The sequence below is a fragment of the Dermochelys coriacea genome, chromosome 10 (assembly GCF_009764565.3).
Source record: "Dermochelys coriacea isolate rDerCor1 chromosome 10, rDerCor1.pri.v4, whole genome shotgun sequence".
NCBI lineage: Eukaryota > Metazoa > Chordata > Testudines > Dermochelyidae > Dermochelys > Dermochelys coriacea.
This window is the reverse complement of record NC_050077.1, coordinates 85,976,717-85,990,766: the sequence shown is the minus strand read 5'-3', so window position 1 is coordinate 85,990,766 and position 14,050 is coordinate 85,976,717. Positions and strand designations below refer to the sequence as shown.

The 14,050-nt window shown below is 48.6% G+C and overlaps 1 protein-coding gene across 22 annotated transcripts in view; it reads right to left on the bottom strand.

The window, feature by feature from the left end:
* The window catches only part of PPIP5K1 (diphosphoinositol pentakisphosphate kinase 1), a 216,118-nt gene that overhangs the window by 97,250 nt on the left and 104,818 nt on the right, over positions 1-14,050 (bottom strand). For 11 of the 22 annotated variants that reach the window (XM_043494215.1, XM_043494218.1, XM_043494213.1 and 8 more), the window contains 2 exons: positions 7,737-7,799; positions 2,881-3,060 (listed from right to left, as the gene is read on the bottom strand). The exons of 6 other annotated variants lie outside the window; for them this stretch is intronic. In XM_043494215.1, the coding sequence (XP_043350150.1) occupies positions 2,881-3,060; positions 7,737-7,799 (243 nt within the window). The remainder of the gene's footprint in view (positions 1-2,880; positions 3,061-7,736; positions 7,800-14,050) is intronic. 5 more of the 22 variants (XM_043494211.1, XM_038418426.2, XM_038418432.2 and 2 more) reach the window with 2 other exon arrangements.

The window sequence follows — 14,050 nt, the reverse complement described above, 5'->3', positions numbered from 1 at the left end:
TACGAGATAGGACCTGTAGAACTGGTCACCATAAGGGGCTCCAGTGCTCCAATAAGCCTACTACGGTGGCTGTAAGGGACAGGATCCCACTGTTGTCCTTGCCAGGGTTCAGAGGTATTGCCTGGATAGGAATTCCATGATCAGGAGGTGCTCTGAATGAAGGAAGCTGAAAAGAGGAATGCTTTATGACACTTCAAAATTAGATGCGTCATTTTCTGTTTCAATTGGAGGGGCAAATGGTGTCGGTACCGGTGGTTGAGTCGGTACCAGGGCCCAAAAAGGGGCCTGTAATTGCATCAATACTAGAAGCTGTTGATATGAAGGTACCAGACAGTGTTGAGTCAGTAACAGAGAGAAGTGTGTCTGTGTACCCTCAAGGGAGGACTGGAGGCTGTGATGGCACTGGAGGATGAGACACGGTTGAAGACAGTAGTGGAGGAAATGCAGACTCCAGCAGATGAGGCCGTACACCAGTGGGGAGTGTCTTTCAGTATCCCTCAACAGAGGTGACTCAGGGTATTCCAGGATCCAAAGGTCCACATGGATCAAAAGATTGGATGGTACTGGGGACCCCAGGTAGGAAACATTGGGAGTCAGAATATCTGGTGGTGTCGGTAGCCACCCGTGAGGTGCTCTGCTCTGGTTCAATGATAAGTTTGCTACATGCATGTTCCCTCTGTGTGCTGCCCCGGCTCTGCGCAGATAGCGGACACAGCAGACCCCAAGAGAACCCCCAAAGATCACGGACTCTAGTAAAGTACGAAGGCACCCGGCCAGGTTTATGGTCAAACAAAAGCACAGTAATAGTTTCCTATAGACAATGGGCACAGCTCAGTCAGTGGCAGGACACTCCACTGCCCCCTAGGCTGGAAAAAGATATGCTCTCCCAGACCTATTTTTATACCGTTGCAGGACAGATTAATTCATCCCCACTGACATATTGAGGTACAGTCCCTTGACTCATTAGAGTGCTGTCTCCCCTTTTGATCATGTTGGTTCAAACAAACAGTTCTGTCCATCATGCTGTCCTTTTGACCCTGTCTTTGGGATGCACCTGGCTGTTCCTTGTTATCTGTGTGAAGTGCCCTCGTACCGGGATATCCAGGTGCCATCTTGGCACACCTTCCTCTTATTACCACTTATATCATTAGCGCGTGCTTTCTAGGTGTCCTTTTCTTCCCAAGTTCTGCAATTAGGGCCTGCCTCTGGCTCACAGCTCAGCTTTGCTTAGCAATGCCTGGAAGTACTTTGGTTCAGGCTTTAGGTCTCAGACCAGGCCTCTGATACACGGGTTTATGTTTCAGGGCCTCTTACTACATCTAGTGGTACCGAGATGGTACTAAAAGTACAACTGGCACGTCCTTTATGTCCGGTTGCTAGAGGCAGCACAGACAATGATTTTGGCTTAGCTCTGGAGTGCTTACATCTTGGAGGCATGGGAGTCCAGTGGCAATGTAAGTACCACTTCAGGTAATTTACCAGATGGTTTCTTGATATGCAGCATAGTGACCTTAGCGAGCGCTGTGGTCTCAGTTCCAAAGGGGATGGGAGCCTCAGAGGTACCTGTAATGGGGGACAACTGCGGTTGACTTTCCCTTTCTCTTATCCTATTCTGGGAAAGGTGGCGTTCTCTTCTTCAATGGTTTAGACGGTTCCGAAGGGCCCCCAGGTCTTTGCTTACTATCACAGAAGAGACGGTCACCAGAGCTCTCTAAGCATCTGACATATAGGGGGATGACTCAGATCCTGTGGGTGTCTCCATTAACAGGAATTTGAGCCTGTTCTCTCAATTTCTTAGATCTACTCTTAAACCCTGAGCAGATCTGACATTTGGAAGGGACGTGAGACTCCCTGAGGCAGCTTAAATGTCCATTGTTGTGGGGGAAAGATTTATAGCAGGCCTGGCAGGTTTGAAGCCCAACAGCCTGGGCATAACCCACACTTGAGCCCATGGATCAAAGGCCTGAATTGGGCAAAAGAGAGAAAGGGAGGGGAACCTATTAAAAAGCACAAATTGTGCTAAACAAAAATAAAGAAAAAAATACTAAGAAAAAGAAAATTTTCACAAGAGGCGTAGCCAGCCTTGACGCCAGCTAGCAAACCCTGTGATGCTCGGTTTCAAACTGCAAGTGATTGAGAAGGAACCGGGAATGGCAGCGGGTCCACCCCTCCCTATATGCCCTCGTACTAGAACATGAGGGTGCCTAAGGCACTGGCACAAACTCACAGACACAGCTGACAAAATGTCTCCAATCTAGAGCGCACAGGCACACGCACATCCTGACATGGAGCACCCATAAGCACACTACTCAAAGAAGCAACAGTTTAATCTCATGGGTTTCAGGCTGCTCAGTCATTCTTATGATATGTCTCCTGATTCTCCATCCTTCTCCACACAGCAGTCATCCACCTCACCTCCTTTATTAAACTGAAGGGAAATAGGGATTACACTTCTCTGGGGATTGGGCATGGGGAGAAAGAGTGTTATATCAGAAGTCCATCAAGCTGCTGGAGCAGTGTCTGAGACAGATGAAAGCACCCCAATCCACATTGGCCATGGCTCCACAAGGGAAGCACAAGTACCCACTCTGACTAGAGGAAGGAGGCACTGTGCAATTGCCAAGGACGAAGAGCACAAAGTTACCAGCTACACAGAAGTTATTAGCCCTACACGGAAAGTACTTTCCTCAGGCTCCAAAACTGCCCTGATGCAACCACCCACATGCCTCACTGCAGCACCAACCCGAGGCTCTCAGAGAGGCAGAGAGGGAAATGCTTTCCCTACTTTAGAAAGCACAGCATACATTGCATTCTCAAGCAGACAGCACCCCCCGCTCAGCTACAAGAGCGTGGGCTTGAGGCAGCTGCAGCGTGCAGTACCGTAGAGGCACTCCAAGTCATCCTGGCCTGAGATCAGCCAGCTCCTGAAGAGACGCAGGTGGTAGGAACACTGATGTAGGTGGTGGGCCAGAGTGGCATCCAAGGAGATATTCCGTCTCATGGCATAGTCAGAGGAAAAACGGCACAACAGCTGGGCAACACGGTGATGTTCAAGCACGTCTACAGGAGAAGGGAACCACAGAAGACGAGAGAGAGAGAGAGAGAGAGAGAGAGAGAGAGAGAAGGTAGCTGAGAAATGAGAAAATGGAGACAGGTGGGGAAAAGGCCATGTGCTGAACCCCCAGCCCCAAAGAGTAGGAAGAGCACTCTCCTCACCACCCAATACGCTGAACCTTCAGCCCCCAGGGTATAATCCCATTGAAGAGCTCGTTTACATTTAGGTTGTTTCTTTCCAAGATTTTAGTTTTTCTAAAGTGAACAAACCCCAAGAACACATTTTTACCCTGTGTGTAATTAAGATCCAGGCCAGGCTACAAAACAAGAAAGGTAGCCCCAGGCCTGGCCCTTCTCCCACTGAACCAAGAAATTCAGATACAGCCTTTGGTGCCAGAATCCTGAGCGCTGTGTATGGGGAAGAAAAATGTATGGTTTGGAGAATATAGCAAGGGTGGAAAATAGCCAGCAGGGAGGCTGAGAAATTAGCTGAGAACAGGTCACCTGGAGGTTCTGAAAATGCAGAGGGGCACAAGTTATTTACAGCCCCCATAAGAACATAAGAATGGCCATACTGGGTCAGACCAAAGGTCCATCCAACCCAGTATCCAGTCTACCAATAGTGGCCAATGCCAGGTGTCCCAGAGGGAGTGAACCTAATAGGTAATGATCAAGTGATCTCCACCCTCTGACAAACAGAGGCTAGGGACACCATTCCTTACCCATCCTGGCTAATAGCCATTAATGGACTTAACCTCCATGAATTTATCCAGTTCTCTCAAACACTGTAATAGTCCTAGCCTTCACAAACTCCTCAGGCAAGGAGTTCCACAGGTTGACTCTGTGCTGAATGAAGAAGAACTTCCTTTTATTTGTTTTAAACCTGCTACCCATTAATTTCATTTGGTGGCCCCTAGTTCTTATATTATATAAACAAGTAAATAACTTTTCCTTATTCACTTTCTCCACACCCCTCTTTCTCTCATGATTTTATAGACCTCTATCATATCCCCCCTTAGTCTCCTCTTTTCCAAGCTGAAAAGTCCTAGCCTCTTTAATCTCTCCTCATATGGGACCTGTTCCATACCCCTAATCATTTTAGTTGCCCTTTTCTGAACCTTTTCTATTGCCAGTATATCTTTTTGAGATGAGGGGACCACATCTGTACACAGTATTCAAGATGTGGGTGAACCATGGATTTATATAATGGCAATAAAGATATTCTCCATCTTATTCTCTATCCCTTTTTCAATGATTCCTAACATCCCATTTGCTTTTTTGACTGCCGCTGCACACTGGGTGGACGTCTTCAGAGAACTATCCACGATGACTCCAAGATCTTTCTCCAAGAAGATGAGAGTGCCAAGAAACACTGGGAAACGTATCAGCCCCACTCCATAGAATTGTATTGTCATCCTCAAGGCAGTGTGGAAAGACAACTAAATTCCTTCCCTTCACACACTGTGGGATTCGTGATATTGGTGCCCAGTTCCTCCTGGGGTCACAGATTTTAAGGCCAGAACGGTCTATTATGATTATCTAGTCCAGCCTCTGGCACAGGGCAGATAATTTCACACAGTGGTTCTTGCATCGAGCCCATCGCTTGCGGTCGAGCTACAGCAGATCTTTTCAAATGAGATATCCAGTCTGGATTTAGACAGGGAATGCATCGTGTCCCTAGGTAAGTTATTCCAGTGGTTAATTACCCTCACTGTTAAAAATGTGCACCTGATTTCTAGCCTGCATTTAACAGAATCATAGAACTGGAAGGGACCTCAAGAGGTCATCTAGTCCAGTCCCCTGCACTCAAGGCAGGACTAAGTATTATCTAGACCATCCCTGACAGGTGTTTGTCCAACCTGCTCTTAAAAATCCCCAATGATGGAGGTTCCATTACTTCCCTAGGCAATTTATTCCAGTGCTTAACCACTTCGGCAGTTAGGAAGTTTTTTCCTAATGTCCAACCTAACCCTCCCTTGCTGCAATTTAAGCCCATTGATTGCTTAATTATTTGCTCCATTATCTTTCCAGATACAGAAGTTAAGCTGACTGGTCTGTAATTCCCTGGGTTGTCCTTAGTTCTCTTTTTAAGGACGGGTACTATATTTGCCCTTTTCCAGTCTTCTGGAATCTCTCCCGTCTTCCATGACTTTTGGAAGATAATTGCTAATGGCCCAGATATCTCCTCAGTCAGCTCCTTGAGTATTCTAGGATGCATTTTATCAGGCCCTGGTGATTTGAAGACATCTAACTTGTCTAAGTAATTTTTGACCTGTTCTTTTCCAATTTTAGACTCTGATCCTATTTTATTTTCACTGTCATTCACTATTTTAGACATCCCATTGCCACCAACGTTCTTAGCGAAAACCGAAACAAAGAAGTCATTAAGCACCTCTGCCATTTCCACATTTTCTGCTATTGTCTTTCCCCCCTCATTGAGTAACGGGCCTACTCTGTCCTTGGTTTTCCTCTTGCTTCTAATGTATTTGTAGAAAGTATTTTATAAATTTGTCTGGCTCCACCTCCCAGCCATTGGATCTCATGTTGTTTCTGTCTGACGGATTAAAGAGCCCTATGCTCTGAGCACTTTTTTTTCCCCAAACACAAACTGTGGGTGCCCTATTTCCCTCTATACTCTCTCTATGGGCATCAGGCTGCTGTTACAGTGGGGGGAGGCCTATGGAAGGCTGCTCCATAAAGGAAGAGCTTGGCTTCCACATGCCACATGTCTTACCAAACTATTTTCAGAAAAATACTGGAATGAGCCATGCAGCTGCTCCCTTTGCACAGAATGAGACCGAGTCCACCTGGTAATTTCTCCCATGGTCTGACCTGCTTGGAGACTCAGTATGTCTACACACCAGAAGCTGTACACAGGCTAAACTACCTGAGCTAGCAAAAATCCCACTTGCGTGGGTAACAGCAGCAGCTAAGACGCATAGCACAGCATTCAGAGTGCACTAGTTTGCCGAGCATTACTCAGGGTCTGTGTCAGGCTTGAACTATCCATGCTGAAGCCCACGCTGCCCTGTCTTCCCTGTTCTTGTAACCTGAACCCAGCACAAATCCAACCAGTGCAGGCAGGCTAGCCCGTGCAGACCTTTGGCTGTGCAAACACACCCTTCTGAAACTAGCCAGACTCTAGCTTTGTGCTTTATGATGGTTCTTTTCTGTTCTTAGATTCATCTTCTAGATCACAGAGTGTTTACTGAGCACCAGCATTCAGGTTGAGAAGAGACAGTCTAACCCAACTAAGGGTTTTTCCACCAAATGCATCCGATGAAGTGAGCTGTAGCTCACGAAAGCTTATGCTCTAATAAATTTGTTAGTCTCTAAGGTGCCACAAGTACTCCTTTTCTTCCAACTAAGAGAGAAGTACTTATACTCATGACTCTTAATAACCTGCTCCAGTCCCAGCCACTCCCTATCCATGAGGAATGGGTAGGAATGTTAGCTGTAAAACAGAATTTTTCTGAACATTTATGTTCAAGGCTTAGAGAGCAAATACTTGTGAGCCATTTGACAGACCAGGAGAACCAACTGTCTTCATAACATCTAAAGATGCACAGAATCAGCATCAGGTTAGGAGCTACACAGAACAGGGGAGTTGGAGCACACAAGGAGCAGGGCCACTCTTCCCCTATTCCTTGCTGTTAGGGTGGGGAAAGCAAAGCAGACTGTACAGCTGCCCTCCCTCCTGGCTAAGAAGAGGGGAACAAATATGGAGCCCAGTCTCTGAGTTTCATGGGTTCAGTGGGGAAGATTTCCCACAGCAAAGGAGCAAGGCGCTGCCCTTCTGAATGTCAGTGAACATTCCACAACCTTCCTTTGGGACCATATTTGTTTGTGTGATTAAAAGTGAATTCTCCAATGACACCATGCTTGGGGGAAGGGGGCATGTGAAAAGGTGAGACCTGCCCTACCAATGCCATCATGTTGGGTGTGGGATGAAGAGAGATGGTGTGGGGGGGGGAACATGAGAGGGACTAGCATTGCAAGCGACACTGTGCAGGTGGGAGACCAGGAGAGAATCAGAGCTACCAAGGCCACTGTGCTGAGGGGCAGCTTGGTTAGAGGAAATGCTAGGGATCCCTGCTGTTTTATCCTTTTATTCTCACCTCAGTAGATTGCATTTTCCACGGCCACCAGCTGGAGGCTGCCTTTGCCTCACTTATTAACGCCATCTAACCCCAGAGCTGCCCTCGCTCTTCCTCCACTGCCATGCACAGCGGACTAGAGAGCCACTCATTGCTTCTCTCAGGATACAGACTATCAAGGCAGATTGTGCTGCAGGGTTTGCACGGCTATGCCTCCCACACCATCAGTGAGATGGAGAGTGAGCATGGGGGAAGACGCTGACGCCAGTACAGAATTTGAAACTGTTAAAGGATCCAATTCTTGTTTGCTCACATTTGGTTGGTCAGTCGGAATAAACAGGCTGCCAGGATTCTAACAGCCTGCCCAGGCCTGGGCCCCTCACAGACAGTAACACAAAGTGAGCAGGTTAGTCACAATGAGACAACAGGGAAAATGGTGGAACAGTTGGACACCAGATACACAGACGCGCAGAGGAACATGAGAAGGCTGAAGGGAGGGGTACACAGAATGACGTGCAGAGAGAACGGAACGCGAGGATGAGTTTAGAAGCATGAGGAAACGTCGAATCAAGGAAGCAAACGTACCATTAGTCGGATGCTTTGCAAACGACACAGAAAATCGTTTTACGGCTGGCATAGACAAGAGCTCTGAGGAAATAAAAACAGATCATCTCAGTTAATAACCTGCTTCTAAGGAGCCCTGAGACTTTGCATGCTTACAACTATCCCTGCCTGATAGACTCACACTTATCCATCTGCCTGACCCCCAGACACCCGCTCCCACTTGACACTTCTCCTGACACTCTTTGCATCTGCAGCACCTGACAGAGTCCTGCAGGTCCCTCTTTATACCTGCTCTCTGCCTCCCTTGCACTTATGCCCACTAACAGTCTCGATTCCTGATACCCTGCAATGCTCTCACACTTCTTCAGCCCCGTTCTTATACACGGGAGGGACTCCCTGCCCTCCTACCTCATTTTGCCTAGAGATACTCTGCTCTCTGAGTTGTGCATGGACTGGTCCTACTAGAGATAGCTGGGGGAAGAGATAGGGCTCTTCTGCACAGGTGACCAGGACATTCTCAGAGTCAGTATAGCACAAAGCTACACAACAGAACGCAGCAGTACAATATAGGCCAAGCCACTCAGAACTTATTGGGGAGAAGTGAAGTGCCTAAGGCTGTTCTCCCCTTACAGGAACAGAAGATTCAAAATAAAGGACACGGTAGCCTCAGCGTGTCCCCTGCGGAATCTGTGGTAAGCAGAGAGCTTTATGAATTAAAAAGGAAAGCCAAATTTACAACTGAACAGACTAAGTGGGTGCCCCCAGACCTCGTCCCATGAGGCATTCCCAGATACAGGCCAGGCATGGCACCTCAAGCACAGCTGGGCTTCAGCTGGGCCCCATAAGGATCCCTTTGGGCATGAGCCAGGCCAGGTTCCTGGCCACAGAGGCAGCAAAGCTGTCTCACACAAGTTATGTAACTGGGGAGGGAGGGACTGAAAACAGATGGTGCATAAAAGGGCTTGGCTTTCATGGTACAGTTTTGTTATTTCCATAAATCTACCAGAGAAGTCTGCAGTGAGGCATGGGGAATATTGCAGGTAGCTCCTCAGGCCGTGTGGGAAGGGACAGGCCAGCACAATCCGAAGAGAAAAAGGCTGATTGGATTCATAGCTTGGGGGAATAGAGTCCAGTTGGTCAGACTTCCACCACAGCGTGCGAATTAAAAAGGTTTTCATTTCTCAGAGTGTCTGTTTCATGCTTCCTTTTTACCAGAGCCATAAGAGCTACACACAACCTTGCCCTTCCACAAGTGCTCTAATTCAGTTGGCATCAATGCCATCTCATCCTCATGTCTGGATCATGCTGCTGGCTATGTTTACGGAAATACTGCTGACTTGCCCCCACAATTAATTTTATTCAAGGGCTCACGGACGTTTCTATATTTCCCTTGCTGTCTAGATGGCCCTGGAAACTGAATTGCTCTGTTTATTCCTGGGTAGGTGCAGCATAGGTAGAAGCAGGACAAGATTCCCATCCATTTGCACTCAAATTGGAGAGTGTTTTCAGCCTTGACCCTATAAATCAGCTCTAGAGGAGACAGTGACATTCAGTCTCCATACCCCACTCAACGGCTGGCTATGAGGAACTGGCCTGAGGCCAACCAACTTACTTCACAGAAGGCGATACCACTGATGACTTTCACTCACTAGTGGATTGCGCTCCATCACACCAGTAATGTAGAGGTGAAAAGTTCCATATCTTATTCCCAGTCACCAACAAGGAGACTTTGAAAAGAAATAAAGCCAATTCAACTTCATAGAGCAGCAATGAGTCTGTGGAGGAAAGCACTACAAACAGGGCACCATGTACTCTGCAATTCAGCCGCCACAGAAACGAGAAGCAAAAGCCCCCACTGGTCCAGAATTGTGCTCCAGAATCTTAGGTTGTGTCTCTAGTTTAATCCAAAGCTGTTTGATGTGCATCAGATAACTCACAGTATGCAAATCGCACCAACAGGATGCACACGGAACACCTGTTCCGTTTTCAATTCACATTGTGTGAACACACTGCAGCAGTTTGCTGCAAACTCAGGGTGCAGTCTTCTTGAAAGGTCCTTTGTTTTGCTGCTGAGCAGCATGCATCCTGGGATTGTTTTTGCTGTGAATCGTGGGAAGCCAGGTAGGTTCTATTTTGTTTTTGTTTTTTTAATTCTACATTTCTGCATTCTCCACCCCATCCTTCCTTTCCTGATAGACTTGTGCTGTTTTCAAATTGCTCAGTCAGCATTAACTCAACAACGCTCCATTCCGCTATAGTGAAAATGTGAATATTCAGAGCCTGCCCGGGCTGCAATATTGCACTAAAGCCAGATGAAATTGGCATTTCACTTGCCAAATCGCCTGACAAGCAGAAGAATATTATATGGCAGCAGCAGAACATACTGGAGTGGGGGGAGCAGAATGAGGAGGAAGAGGACCCTGCCGACCAGCGTGAACTAGAGGACCAGTTGCTGGATGAGTTACACCGTTCTCAGCACAATCTATGGTCCTGGGAAACCAGTGTGGATCGGTGGGAGAGGACTTTCTGCAAGCCTGGGATGACTAGCCGTGGCAAAAGAACTTCAGGCTAGGGAGAGTTACCCTTTTTGAGATCTGTGCAGAACAGGCTCTGGAGCTGCAGCACAGCACACAAAATGGGGAAGAGATGGCCAGCCCTCTGTAGAGATAGAGGTGGTTAGGGACTATTTAGAAAAGCTGGACGTGCACAAGTCCATGGGGCCGGACGAATTGCATCCGAGAGTGCTGAAGGAATTGGCGGCTGTGATTGCAGAGCCCTTGGCCATTATCTTTGAAAACTCGTGGCGAACGGGGGAAGTCCCGGATGACTGGAAAAAGGCTAATGTAGTGCCCATCTTTAAAAAAGGGAAGAAGGAGGATCCTGGGAACTACAGGCCGGTCAGCCTAACCTCAGTCCCTGGAAAAATCATGGAGCAGGTCCTCAAAGAATCAATCCTGAAGCACTTAGAGGAGAGGAAAGTGATCAGGAACAGTCAGCATGGATTCACCAAGGGAAGGTCATGCCTGACTAATCTAATCGCCTTTTATGATGAGATTACTGGTTCTGTGGATGAAGGGAAAGCAGTGGATGTATTGTTTCTTGACTTTAGCAAAGCTTTTGACACGGTCTCCCACAGCATTCTTGTCAGCAAGTTAAGGAAGTATGGGCTGGATGAATGCACTATAAGGTGGGTAGAAAGCTGGCTAGATTGTCGGGCTCAACGGGTAGTGATCAATGGCTCCATGTCTAGTTGGCAGCCGGTGTCAAGTGGAGTGCCCCAGGGGTCGGTCCTGGGGCCCGTTTTGTTCAATATCTTCATAAATGATCTGGAGGATGGTGTGGATTGCACTCTCAGCAAATTTGCGGATGATACTAAACTGGGAGGATTGGTAGATACGCTGGAGGGGAGGGATAGGATACAGAAGGACCTAGACAAATTGGAGGATTGGGCCAAAAGAAATCTAATGAGGTTCAATAAGGATAAATGCAGGGTCCTGCACTTAGGATGGAAGAATCCAATGCACCGCTACAGACTAGGGACCGAATGGCTCGGCAGCAGTTCTGCGGAAAAGGACCTAGGGGTGACAGTGGACGAGAAGCTGGATATGAGTCAGCAGTGTGCCCTTGTTGCCAAGAAGGCCAATGGCATTTTGGGTTGTATAAGTAGGGGCATAGCGAGCAGATCGAGGGACGTGATCGTTCCCCTCTATTCGACACTGGTGAGGCCTCATCTGGAGTACTGTGTCCAGTTTTGGGCCCCACACTACAGGAAGGATGTGGATAAATTGGAAAGAGTACAACGAAGGGCAACGAAAATGATTAGGGGTCTAGAGCACATGACTTATGAGGAGAGGCTGAGGGAGCTGGGATTGTTTAGTCTGCAGAAGAGAAGAATGAGGGGGGATTTGATAGCTGCTTTCAACTACCTGAAAGGGGGTTTCAAAGAGGATGGCTCTAGACTGTTCTCAATGGTAGCAGATGACAGAACGAGGAGTAATGGTCTCAAGTTGCAATGGGGGAGGTTTAGATTGGATATTAGGAAAAACTTTTTCACTAAGAGGGTGGTGAAACACTGGAATGCGTTACCTAGGGAGGTGGTAGAATCTCCTTCCTTAGAGGTTTTTAAGGTCAGGCTTGACAAAGCCCTAGCTGGGATGATTTAACTGGGACTTGGTCCTGCTTTGAGCAGGGGGTTGGACTAGATGACCTTCTGGGGTCCCTTCCAACCCTGATATTCTATGATTCTATGATTCTATGATTCTTGATGTACAGCCTCCAGTCAGTTCAGTTTTCCTCTGCAACTCCGCCATGAGTGCTACAACATTTCGTCCAGGGTCTTTCCATTTGAGCCTCGCGAACCAGCTGAGCGGCAGCGAACCAGCGGAGCAGCGGGGACAGCAGAGCAGCTCACAGCAGGAGTTTGCCTGGGACTGGTAAGTATCCGAGTGTGTGTGTTTGCTTGCTGAGGAAGTATCCGAGCGTGTGTTTGCTGGGAGGGCAGGGAGAGAGCCTGAGTGAGTGTCTGATTGGCTGCTAGCCTGCAGGGGGCGGGCATTAGGGTGTCTGTGTGTTTGCGTCAGGGAAGCCTGGCTGTTTGAAAATAGCCTGAGCCTCGCGAACCAGCTGAGCGGCAGCGAACCAGCGGAGCAGCGGGGACAGCAGAGCAGCTCACAGCAGGAGTTTGCCTGGGACTGGTAAGTATCCGAGTGTGTGTGTTTGCTTGCTGAGGAAGTATCCGAGCGTGTGTTTGCTGGGAGGGCAGGGAGAGAGCCTGAGTGAGTGTCTGATTGGCTGCTAGCCTGCAGGGGGCGGGCATTAGGGTGTCTGTGTGTTTGCGTCAGGGAAGCCTGGCTGTTTGAAAATAGCCTGAGCCTCGCGAACCAGCTGAGCGGCAGCGAACCAGCGGAGCAGCGGGGACAGCAGAGCAGCTCACAGCAGGAGTTTGCCTGGGAGTTCGCCTGGAGTGAGCCCAGTGAGGCTTACATCTTGCCAACGTCTCTGAGAAAGCTCCGTAGTAGGTAGGTAATATGGAAGGGGGGAATTCAGCTGTTGTGACCTGCACTGGATGTGCCATGTTTGTCTTTCTTCCACAGGACAGAAGCGACTTTGTCTGTACAAAGTGCAAGCTGGTCTCCATATTGGAAGAGAAGATTGAAGGTCTGGAGCAACAGGTAACGACCCTGCGTTGTATACGAGAGACTGAGGATTTTCTGGACCAAACTCAGGATAGCCTTCTAGGGGCACAAAGCTCTAAAGATGTAGAGCAGGTTGCACAGAGGAGCCAAGAGGCCAGTGAAGAAGCTTGGCAACATGTGACCTCCAGAAGAGGTAAGCGGAATGTCCGGGTTCCAGTAACACAGACACAGGTAACTAACCGCTTTCATGTTCTCTCCACAGGTACCAATGCGGAGAGTGGACCAGATGATATGTCTGGGGGGAGAAAGCAGAAGGAGACTCCGCTGGTTGGGAGGCATGAGATGCGATGTCCTGAGGTTGGAGGTTCCACGACCACCACTCCCAAGAGGAGAAGGCGGGTGGTGGTGGTCGGGGACTCTCTCCTCCGGGGGACTGAGTCATCTATCTGCCGCCCTGACCGGGAAAACCGAGAAGTCTGCTGCTTGCCAGGGGCTAAGATTCGTGATGTGACGGAGAGACTGCCGAGACTCATCAAGCCCTCGGATCGCTACCCCTTCCTGCTTCTCCACGTGGGCACCAATGATACTGCCAAGAATGACCTTGAGCGGATCACTGCGGACTATGTGGCTCTGGGAAGAAGGATAAAGGAGTTGGAGGCGCAAGTGGTGTTCTCGTCCATCCTCCCCGTGGAAGGAAAAGGCCTGGGTAGGGACCGTCGAATCGTGGAGGTCAACGAATGGCTACGCAGGTGGTGTCGGAGAGAAGGCTTTGGATTCTTTGACCATGGGATGGTGTTCCATGAAGGAGGAGTGCTGGGCAGAGACGGGCTCCATCTTACGAAGAGAGGGAAGAACATCTTTGCCAGCAGGCTGGCTAACCTAGTGAGGAGGGCTTTAAACTAGGTTCACCGGGGGAAGGAGACCAAAGCCCTGAGGTAAGTGGGAAAGCGGGATACCGGGAGGAAGCACAGGCAGGAAGGTCTGTGAGGGGAGGGCTCCTGCCTCATACTGGGAATGAGGGGCGATCAACAGGTTATCTCAAGTGCTTATATACAAATGCACAAAGCCTTGGAAACAAGCAGGGAGAACTGGAGGTCCTGGTGATGTCAAGGAATTATGACGTGATTGGAATAACAGAGACTTGGTGGGATAACTCACATGACTGGAGTACAGTCATGGATGGTTATAAACTGTTCAGGA